We start from the raw sequence: 12,291 nt of genomic DNA, 5'->3' as shown, positions 1-12,291 counted from the left end.
CAAGCATGCAGAGTGAGTTGGGCAGGTCCATACTTAAAAAAGTCTATATACAGATTCTTTATTTAAAAAAGTGTATATTCGATACAAATATAAGTATCTTATTAAAATGATACGTAATATAAGATACTTGTATCTTAAAATATAACTGAGGTCTATAAATAATATCAATAATAATAATAAAATGCTGTTAGAATAGCTATTAATGGTAGCGCGGCTACTTTTATATAAAAATATAATTAATAACGGATAACTTCTTTAGAGTAGCCATAGCTAAAATTAATTACATATTTAGCTACATTAAAAAATAATAATACAATTAATATTTTATTATGATGTATATAATTAATTTTAAATTATTTAATTTTATAATTTGAATAAATAAAATGGCTATATTATAAAAAATAATATAAAATCCTTTCACTTCTAAATTTTGAAATCGGATTGATGACATCTTTTGGCTCCTGAATTTTTAAAAAAAGTTGGACATGGTTGAAACTAGAAATGAACAATAATAAAAGATAAGCTAATTTGTAGCTAAGAGCTATGCATCTCCTTATCTTCAATCATAACATCAAAAAAGAAAAAAAAATTTTAGACATAATTTTTAAAGTAGATTTATAATTTGCTTATTTAATAATAACTAATTTTCAAAATGTTTTGTATGCGAATACTGTCCGCCAAGAATAATTTCCCAAAAAGGTAATCATTATATTTCAGAATTCCTCTAATTTTGTGATAGAAACATTGGATTTCGAATGACGAATCTTGTTATATAGAAATTAATCGAAACTCAATATCTTTTGATGGTATCTCTAAATATGATGTATAGTTTATATATTATAATATAATTATTTTTTAATGTGGGCACTAAGATTGGGTGGAATAAAATATTCCCTTGATAATATTTTTTGGGCTGCATAAAATATAAATTCAGCTTATCTTTAAAAATGTACTATCTAGATAGAATTTTCATGCGAAATAGGAGATATCAAAGGATTACATAAGCATTTTATATATACTAACATTTTTTTTATAAAGAGAGCTTAACTGTTAATTTTTTAAAGTAAAGCTTACAGCACTGCTATTTATCTACCCTATTTGATGAAGTATAGGTTGAAGAATTAATAATTTATCCATAAATAAAAAATCTAATCAAAATAAAAATATATATCAGATACTCAAAAAATAAATTATGATTCTCTCTAAATTATAGTATATTTAATCTATTAAAAGAATTCCCATCCTTCTAAAGGTAAAAGAAAATCAAACATTTCCATGGGACGCAAATCAGCTTTCAAACGCGACTTATTTTACGCTATTATAATGACTTCTTTGGTGTGGATTCTGATAGATATATTCGTCTTGATGATCTTAGTTGAGAAAAATTTACTTCGTATATCAATGCGCAAAAAATGCGAAATTAATCTACACGATCTACATAATTATTATAATAGCACCCCTGAGTATGATCCGATATTAAACTATGACCCTCCATACGTAGGTAATGGGAATGATATTGAACGAAGTATATTTTATATACATATGCATATTTATATTTTATAAAAATAGATATTCATAGGAATAAAAGGATTTTATTAAATGATATAACAAGGATTAGCTCTTTTATATCTCAATTTTATTTTCAAAATATTATATGTTAAATTTAGTTTTCTTTTTTTGGCAACTTGTTTTTTCGCCCTACTTACCACTTAAGAGTTATTAAATGAAATATTTGATTAGCCATTGTAAGAAAATCATACTTACTAAGAAATATAAAGTAGTTAGCTTAATAAAATCAATTTAACGACTTACTTCAATGCTATTCATTCAAATAATTTGTAGTTGGTATGCCAGACGATAGCGATACGAATGTAACAACTAATAACCCCGAATTTAGGGTTATTCCTAAAAGTAAAATTATATATGTATGGTTCATAAATTACGCACCATAGGCACCTGCAAGAAGTTTTCTAGGAGATGTCATTTTATAAATTAAATTTTTTATTAATATTTATTAATTTACAACGCAATTTAACAAAATTGAATTTTATCCGGGATTCAGATATGAGGCGATGGATATGTCTAACATGGATAAAGATTAATTACACATTGTTTATAGAAGATAATTTTGACCAAAACAAATTTATAATTGGGAAAGATAAGACTTAAACTTAAAAAGGGTCTGATCTATTGATTTTTAAAAAACATTGTATTGTAATCAGGGTTTAATATTTTCTCAAAATTCAAGATCTTTAAAGATCCTTGCTCTTTTGAACAGAAAATGTGAAGATTTTTTTGTAAAAAAAAATTTTAAAAAAAATCCTCTTTTATTTTCCCTTTGTTGTTTCTTTTTGAAAAAGAATAAAAAAAATTTTGAGCATGCTCAAAGGAAGATTTTTTTACAAAATCATTTTTCATTTTGCTCAAAAATCTTTTAAAATTTTTTTTATGAAAAGATCCTCAATTTTTTTGATTTTTAAAGATTTCTTGCTCAAAATTTTGGGCACTGAAGATTTTTGTTAAACCCTGATTGTATTCATAGGAAAATATTGATTTATTTACAAATTGAAGTTGTGCTGACTTTCTCTCTCTTTCCACATTTGATATTATAAATTGTTGTGAAAATTGTTATGTAATGATTAAAAATATCTTATTGATATTTTTAGCGAACTAATTTTTAAACTTTAAATTAATGAGCGCGTTTTTTAAAATTTAAACAACCTGACTTTGCCGGAACTTGTTTCCAATTTAAATACCTAGCCTATAAATTTCAGATAATTTTGAAAAAAACTAATTTGGAAAAATTATTGAAAATTTATATAAATCAAAATTTTTTCAAAGGGTTTATTTTGTAAGTTGTCTGAAATTTATAGGAAAAGTATTCTGCCCATATTGGAATGCATTTCCGGAGTTTCAAATTCAAAAAACGCGTTCAATAAATTATTTAAAATAAAAAAAAAATAAAATAAAACTGTTAATTTAATTCGTAAACTTTGAAAACTTTATCAAATAACATGAAATAAGTGTTTTTTTAAATAAAGAAATAAACATAATTTTGGTTTCCTTAAAGTTTTAAAACTTTTGAAAGTTCTAAAACTTTTGAAAGTTCTAAAACTTTTGAAAGTTCTCAAACTTTTGAAAGTTCTCAAACTTTTGACTGCTTTAAAACAGGCTTTGAACGCTGCTTAAGGAGCCTTATGTTAAATAGACCCGCCCAATAAATATTTATTAAGGCCAAAATTTTTATAAAAAATAAACATTGTTTGTTTTAATATTATTTATTATTAAATATTTCTTTTTCATTTTTTGCGTTTATGTTTACAAATGGTAAAATTTGAAATATATATTTTACAATAGAAAGTTATATTTGTTCAGTTATAATAAATAATTCATTAGAAAGTGAACGTAAATTAGTTATTTTTAAAAAAGTAACTTGTAACTAGGTTACTTCATAAAATGTATTTTATAACTATAATCAGTTACTTTTCAAAAATAACTTTAATACTACTAACAAATGTCAATGTTACATTAAATATACAATAAATATTCGATAAATTTATGAAGAAACAGGTTATATAAGATTAGGTTTAGGAGAAAATGGATCCAAGATAATATTATCGGATGATTATAATGATGCGAGGGAAAAAAGATTTCACGAAAATCAATTTGATGTGTTTGTGAGTGAATTGATAGCTCTCAATAGGACTCTTCCAGACACTAGAGCACCAGGGTTATCATTAAATTATACCTTTCAAATAATGTAGCTAACAGAATTAATAATATATACTACACAAATTATTAAGCATTTAAATAAATCTTGCTTCATATTTTATGTTGTTAATATATTTACTTTCTATAAATTGAGTCACCAATTCTGGTATATTATCATTTCCTACTACTCAAAAAATCGTAACAGATGTTATGCCAAACAATACCCATGGAATTTACCCAATTCCAGTATTATCATAGTATATCACAACGAAGCTTGGACTACTTTGCTGCGAAATGTTCACAGCATAATCAATCGCACGCCTAAAGATCTATTAGTTGAAATCATTTTAGTAGATGATTTCAGTGATATGGGTAATTTATTATCATTTTCAATTTATCTTAAAATCTATGCAATAGCACATCTCGGAAGACCTTTAGATGATTATATAAAGACTTTAGAACAAATAACCAGAATAGTAATTATTCGATTACGAGAAAGATCGGGTATTATAAGAGCTAGATTGGCTGGATCGAGGATTGCTGTCGGTCAAGTTTTGACGTTTTTAGATGCTCATTGTGAAGTGAATGATGGATGGTTAGAGCCACTACTCAGTGAAATCTATGACGATAAGTAAATCCAAGAAACATTTGTAATTGAAGAGAAATTAGAAAAAATGGTGTAGAGGTTAAAAATGTTTGAGTGTATATTATTAAAAATAAGCCACTAACAAAATAAATAAACTATCATTTATATATGCAGAACAAAAGTAGTAGCGCCAATTATAGACGCAATAGATGCCCATTCATTTGAATATGTGCCTGGAAACGATTTAAAGATTGGAGGTCTTGACTGGTTCCTTAACTTTAGATGGTACGATTGCCCTGTTAAAGAAATGGAGAGACGTAATCATGACAGATCTCAACCTATATTGTAAACTATTTAATAAAAATCTCCCGTTCAATCAATATTCATATGTTTTAGAGTAATAATAAATGTTTATGTTATTTGTTAGAACGCCAACCCATGCAGGAGGCTTATTTTCTATTGACAGAGATTATTTTAAATATTTGGGAGAATATGATGAAGGAATGGAAGTATGGGGTTCCGAAAACTTGGAGTTATCGCTAAGAGTAATTTTATTTTTTGATACTTTTGTGAAAAACCCTAGTAAAATTTTGATTTAATAAAAATGAATATCAATTATTTTTCTCATGTAAAATTTTTTTAAGCCTTAGCTAAAATATCATAAAGTAGTCATTCCAAATTTCAGTCCTTACCAAAACCCCCATAAATAAACGCCCTGCAAGGATCTATCCGAGTTCGACCATTCTATTATCGTCTCGAGTGGGCGTCGATATTGATCTTAAAATTATTATTTGAAGCTCGCAACTAATGTTTTATAAATCTTTCTTTCTAGAAAAAAAAAATTAAAAATTTCTTATATTCCTTTACCGCCTTTATTCTTTCGCCTTTTCTTGAAGAATTTGAAAATTGTATGTTTTTCAAAGTTTTTTTTATCATGGAAATGGAATATAGAATTTTAGAGAGAAAATCGAGCCAGGTTATTCGATAAATTTTTTAAATAATATTTGTGGATGGTAATTTTTTTCAAAACTTGAATCATTCTGTTTTTCAATTTTTGTTAGCATTTACTAAATAAAATAATATAAGTCGTTTTACTTCCTGAGATGGAAAATTTTTCACTAACAATATTGTGTTTAGCGTAAATGTGTTTTTTTGTCAATATCTTATTTTCTCCAACGTGAAATCATTTTTAGAGCCACATTTTTTAGATTTAAAAATTTGATTTTAACAGAAATATACTCCAACATGTTTGAAATAACTACCCCTATGAATTCAGACAATTTTTTTGTAAACTCTTGGTAATATGATTTATATAAAATATCGATTAAAACTATTATAAATTATATTAAGTTCAAAAGTTCATGGCAAAGTTTCTAAAAATTGCAATATAGAATTTCTAAACGTGGAATGCATTTCCCTATCAAATTAGATTTTAAATTGTAAAAAATGCGCTCAAAATTATGATTTAAAAGTTTAAAAAAATAACACATTGACTGAAAAAACACTTAACACTAACATTGTATTGTTAAAAAGGCAGGTTCGAGTCGATTTTTAAATATGGCTCGATTAAGATTTTAGCCAAAATAATATTATGTAAGCCTCGAGATTTGGTAAATAGAGATCCAAGCCTTTCTGCCATCTATAAGTAAACTCTTCAGGCTTACATAATATTATTTTAGCTAAAATTATATTCGGGCCGGTTTTAAAACTTAATCCGAATCGAGTTATTGACAACACTACACTAACATATATACACAACATGTATTATATTTAATGGTCGAACTCGAATATACATTATCCATTTATTATTAGTTTATTTGCAAACTATTTATTTTTTAATAGTAATTTTAAATTTTTTCTAATGATATTTTAAAATTAAAAAGGTTACGAAAAATTTTATGTTATAGGTGTGGCTATGTGGAGGAACTTTAGAAATAATACCCTGTTCTAGAGTAGGTCACGTGTTTCGTGTTAATTCTCCTTACACATTTCCAGGTGGAGCTCTAAACGTAATCCACAGAAATCAGAAGCGTTTAGTGGAGGTTTGGTTTGATGAATGGAAAGATTTTTATTACAAAGCCAATAAGGGTAAAATGTTTAAAAAAATCGCTCAAAAAATTTGATTCTAATTTAAATTCCCAAATATTTAGCTTTAATCTCTGAGTTACTTTTTTTTAAATACTAGTGCACACAATTATATACAAGTCATTAAAACTTCAGGTAGGGGTAGGTGGGAGTAAACTAAGTTGTATCTTCTAAATTAACATACACAACCATTGTCCATTTATTCAAGTCAACTATAAGGGGAAGGTAGAGTAGTACCAAGATCATCGGCTTAGAGGATGTAGATCTAAAGGGCTCCAAATAATATTCATAAAGTCTTATTTTCATCTCATTTTTTTTGAAAATTGACTACTTATCATTTATTATATTTAAATTGAAATATTGAAACAATATATTTTCTAATTATATCTCTTCTTTTTTTCTATAAAATAGATAGTTTGAAAATCAATGCTGGTTATTTTGGCGAAAGACTGGAATTGAAGAAACGATTAAATTGCAAACCCTTTCGTTGGTTTTTGGAAAATATATACCGAGATTTTCAGATGCCTTTAAATTTGTCTTCTCTATACTATGTAATTAAATTGATTAATATTTTTTTTAAATTAAAATTTTTTTTTTTAGATATACCAATTAATAATTATCTAAATTTTTTTATGATTAAATTATATTGATTTATAGGTATAATACGTTATTCATACTTAGTATTTCAAAAACAATTTTTTTTTTAATTGCAAATAATGTTGACGGCTAGATTTGAGCCAATTTTTAAAAATGGCTATATTTTAAAGACAGAAAAATGTTACATAAGCCTGAAGATTTTGTCCATAGATATCATAAATGTTTGGACATATATTTGGGAAATCTCGAGACTTGTGCAATATTTTTAAGCAAAAATATTGAGTTAAAAAATTTTAAAAATCAGCTCAAATCAAGTCGCTTAACAACACAACTTGTAGATCATAAAAAAAATTAAAAAATGATAGATTCACGGAGAAAATTCATCTTTATGCATGGACAGTAGGAGGGGAGACGCAAAGGACGATTTGGAATTGTTTAAATGTCATGGTGGTCATGGTCAGGTTTTCCCTATTTTAGAAATTTTTTTCAATGATGTTTAGTTTGGTAATATAGTTAGTTATTTGCTTTATTTTTAACCTACTAAAAAAAACGGCGAAGCCTAGTTTTTAGCCCGAAAACTGTCACATTAATCTGGGATTTTCTTAATTTATGATTCAGTGCTTGATAAATTTGTTTTGCCGCGCGTCTGTAGACTGAATGAATTTGCCGATTTTTTTTTAGCAATTACTTAACTATTATATATGTAATCTGGGAATGGAATATAGAATTTATAAATTTTTTAGGATAAAAAAATAAGCATTTTACAAATTTAGATTTTTTATCATGACCATTATAATCAACTTCGAAACGATGATTTTTGCGTCGAATATTGGCCAATAAAACAATCTTTGAGGCTTAAATTTTGCAATAATCAAAATCCAAATCAAAAATGGTTCATAACAAAGGTAAAAGCATTAAAAATAAAAATATATATAATTTTTTTTTAAATTTGATAGACAGGGCATATCAAAAGTGCGTATAATGTTTCATTATGTATTAGCAGTGAGATTCGATTGGAGTTGAACTATGAAATTGGTGTTGTGTTATGCGAAGGTAGTAATAATATCAAATGGATCTTCGAAAACATCTTTTGATTTCCATTTTAAATAGAATAAATATTCGCTAATAGATTTTATTTTAAAAAATATTTATTTTTCAGTATTTTTGTTGTATTATAAATATCTCGGTATTGAACTCCATGCTCCTATTAATAAAGGATTAGTATTAATATTTTTTCCTACACAACAAAATGAATTTTCAATATAAAATATTGAAACAAGTATATATTTATAATGTCTTATTTTGAAAAAAAACATACTTTATTGATTCTTAATATATAATATTTTATGGCCAGATTTTGTCAATTATATAGCAATGCGGAATGAAATATTAAAAAAAATATATTTATATTGATCTGAGTGCAAATGTTTTATAGGGGTAAATTATAAAAGTGTATATAAAGGTCATAATTTTATCGTGATTAGCAGGCTTCTAATATAATTTTTTTTTAATATACGATGTTAAAGTTTGGAAAACTTGATAAAAAAAATGTTGGTTAATTAAAATATTCATGGGAGTCAGCCAAATATAATATTTTAATATTTAAAAAGTGATTTATACTTGTCAAGATAAAATTTAATTGTCAGTTTCATCCAACCAGGGTTGCCATGGCAGACAATAAATAATTTTATTAAAAGGCATGGGATTTTATTCTCTTATTAATATTACTAGAAACTATATTGATTGAGTGAAAGTCAAAAGTCGGGTTTTTTTCAGCTTGGACTACGATTTAGATAGAACCGTGAGGTTTGGTCTTTAGAATAGGTTCCATCGTTCTGTTCGATTTTTGCAATCGACAATTTGGCTACCAATCGATGAATTTTAAGGTATAACCTTTATCAAACCAAATTTAAATGAACATAAGAATTAACAAATGTAATAAAGCCATAAAAGGCAATTATATATTTTTAAATAAGTAAATAATTAAACATTATTACTAATCATCCTCCTCAGGTGATGATCAAGAATCTTTATATAATTTAATATGATGGCATATTTTAAAGATAATTTATCGTTTGATCGGAAAGGCGCTTGAATGTTTTCGGGCTCTTTTAGCTGATAAGTTGATGGGATTTATGAAATTAACAATATTAAAATGTTTTAGAGTTTTAGCACCTAACCAAGTGGTATTCATACTAGAGACCTTCATGGGCCGGGCCGGGCTTGGGCCTAATTATAAATTTTCTAGCGGGTCTGGGCCGGGCTTGGGTTCGTTGGAAATTTTTGCAATAGGGCTTGGGCCGGCCTTGGGCCTAAATTTTTAAATTCAAATTTAGCTTATTTTAAGGATATTTAATAGGACAAATATAACAAATCATTCTGATTTTATTAGCGTTATTTATCAAATTTCCTATACACCTTGGGAGAGTATATATTTTTTAAATCGGAAATTAATATAATTTTACTTAACTTAACACAACGGCCTGGGCACGAAACAGCGAAAAAAGAAACAGCGAAAATCAGGGAATATTCCCAAAAATGTTCCCAAAGATGGCCAAACTTCGAGGATTACTAGAGCTACCAGTAATTTATTCTTTATAAATCTTTTTAGCTATATAATATTTTTAGCTTCATCCTCATTATTGGATATGTCTTCATGGGAGGATGATACAATACTTCATAATGAGACGGATGCTGATGAGATTAATTTATATATGGATATTCAGCTAAATGAAGAGGATATCAACTATGATGACTGCATCCTAGATTGGTGGAAGAAGCATGAAAAAATATTGCCAAAATTGGCAAGATTAGTTAAAAAAATTTATGCAATTCCAGCATCTAATGTTTCCAGTGAACGGAATTTCAGTACTATTGGAAGGGTTATTGAAGAAAGAAGAACAAATTTAAATAACGAAATTGTAGATAATATATTATTTTTAAATGATTATTTGAAAATATAAATTAAAATTTTGTTTATATCATTTATTAATATTATATATATATATTATTACTAAATAAAATATTATATTTCTATTAGTATTACTTCAGCATAAGTGCTGGGCCTGGGCTTAAAAATTTTTTTTACGATTTAGGCTCATGAAGGTCTCTAATTCATACATAAATTTACTTATTTTTATTTTGGTTTTCAAATTCTGCATTTTATCATTATTTACTCCACTACCAAATATTATTTGCCTTTAAAGACGTTAATTATGTTATACAAAGTTCATAAATAGGAGATCCACGTGATCAACTGGTTCTAATATTTATTTATTATACACATTATTAATAGATTTCCTTGTATATCTCTACTAGCTTGATATTATTAAGCCATTCTAAAAATTCAAATTCAATTTTGTAATAACAGATATTTTGTTCAATAAAAATAGGTCCAAATCACGGTCCATTTAAGTCTTTAGGATGTGTCCTAGGTTGGTCTAATTTACTTAATTCTTTTTAGTATAGGCTAAAAGGGATTTGAACGTGGACAACCTAATTTAGCTTGTTTTAAGTACCAACAAGTTCGTCTTTTTTTAAATAAGTATACTTAAAAGCCTTAAAAGGTTAATTTTATCTGTATGTGACTATTGTTCAAAATCTTTGTTTTAATTCTTAATAGAGAGAAAATTGAATAGTAAATATCATAATTATATAGAATAAATATGCTAAACTAATTAGTAATATAAAATATATACAGTATATATTTTTGTAATGAATTTAATTTCTATGCACAAATAAACCTAATTATGTTTATTTTATTATAAAAGTCTTAACAATTATGGTAAAATGAGTAGATTAGAAACCAATACCATTTGGTTAATAACATATAAAAATTAAAAATATTTTATTCTATAAGTTGTCCTGGTCCTACTGTTAATGTCTGTCTAGCAATCCGAGATTTAGGGTTCAGCAAGGTGAAATTGTTTCACGTTTTTTTAAAATGAATTTGATACAAGATTTTATAATATCACAGGAACAGTAAAATTTTTTAAAATTTAATTAGTGTTGTTAAATTAGATTTATTGGAGATATAATTTTGTAAAAAAAACACTGTATACCAGATTGGCCTTGCACGTAAGAATAAAAGATATGAAACAAAAATCTAGCGTTGCCGAATGATAAAAAAAATTGTATATGTTATAGTTTGTACTTAATCTTTTAGGTTTTGAATATTAGAAGTTTAGTTAACATCATTATTATTATTAATTTGGGTTCTCTATTCAAATTTATATTTCAAATATTAGATTATAATTTTAATTATTATTATTACGATTAATTTTGTTCGCCATGCAAATTTATATTTCGTATATTAAATTATAATTTTAGTTAGCATTATTATTATTAATTTTTATTCGCCATGCAAATTTATAATTTTGAATTTTTATGAAAAAGGATTTTTAATGGCTAGCAAAAAATATATAAATAGCCAAGAAAAATAATTATAAAACACCGATGATATTTTGATTATTAATTTAATAAAAGATTTTACAGACGATATTTTGATTATTATTTTGGATTTGATAGAAGTTGAATAAAGAGTAAAAGTAGTGAATTAGTATTAGAAATTATTAATAATTATATATTTATTTATTTATTATTAGTTCCATAGATATTCAGTCTCTCCCACTAGCCTCAGCAATATAAATATCAATCCCATATTGGTACAGTATATTTTAAGTTTACATTGTAAATATTATTGTCTCTTTACTATTTATAATTTTATCGTCTGATATATATAAAAATTATTTTTCTTATAATAACTAATACTCTTTTTCACTCTCAATGACGTATTTTTTTATAACTAAAAATAGAGGAAATAATTTTCATGGAACTGTTGCCAATCTATGCTCTAGCAGCCTATGCTGATTCACAAGAAACATCTCAAATAAATGAAATATATTTAAATCGCCATGATATAGGATGGTTTCAAAATTCATTTAACGAATTATTTATGAGGATGAATATTTCAATCAATTTTATATGATTGCATCATTTATGCATCATATATCTATAAGATATACAATATGTAATCAAGAAAGACTGGCTATTAATCTATGGTATATTTTCTCATATAAATATAATTTAAACTAATTTAAAATTAAATGAGTGGCTTGCTCAAAGTCTTAATTTCTTCTTACTTAATCTTAATTTTTTCTTACTTTTTTGGCTATTAAGTATTAAGCCGACCTAGGACACAGCCTTACATTTTGATTTAAAATTTATTTAAATAAGCTCAGAATAAACATGATAAAATAAGGAAATTAATCAAATTCTTCTCTTTGAAATTAATCTTAAAATATTAATAATTT

At 25.7% G+C, this 12,291-nt stretch overlaps 1 protein-coding gene across 1 annotated transcript; it reads left to right on the top strand.

The window, feature by feature from the left end:
• The first annotated feature begins 1,414 nt into the window (after nt 1-1,414).
• On the top strand, nt 1,415-8,073 carry LOC135926984 (polypeptide N-acetylgalactosaminyltransferase 1-like). Its single transcript, XM_065462917.1, has 12 exons — nt 1,415-1,501; nt 1,843-1,911; nt 3,565-3,730; nt 3,917-4,083; nt 4,129-4,342; nt 4,472-4,642; nt 4,725-4,842; nt 6,205-6,385; nt 6,794-6,933; nt 7,345-7,440; nt 7,753-7,884; nt 7,936-8,073. Exons 2-12 carry the CDS (start codon nt 1,848-1,850, stop codon nt 8,071-8,073), a joined length of 1,587 nt encoding a protein of 528 aa, XP_065318989.1. The 5' UTR covers nt 1,415-1,501; nt 1,843-1,847.
• Nucleotides 8,074-12,291: the final 4,218 nt, after the last annotated feature.

Source organism: Gordionus sp. m RMFG-2023, chromosome 3 (genome assembly GCF_954871325.1).
Source record: "Gordionus sp. m RMFG-2023 chromosome 3, tfGorSpeb1-WG-v2, whole genome shotgun sequence".
NCBI lineage: Eukaryota > Metazoa > Nematomorpha > Gordioida > Chordodea > Parachordodidae > Gordionus > Gordionus sp. m RMFG-2023.
This window is presented reverse-complemented; position numbering and strand designations above follow the sequence as displayed.

Bases quoted from the DNA above. Each gene is read 5' to 3' on its own strand.
- LOC135926984 (XM_065462917.1), top strand. From the start codon at position 1,848: ATGCCAGACGATAGCGATACGAATGTAACAACTAATAACCCCGAATTT. The intron at 1,912-3,564 runs GTAAAATTATAT...AAATTTATGAAG, and splicing joins ATTTAGGGTTATTCCTAAAA to AAACAGGTTATATAAGATTA. The intron at 3,731-3,916 runs GTTATCATTAAA...AAATCGTAACAG, and splicing joins CCAGACACTAGAGCACCAGG to ATGTTATGCCAAACAATACC.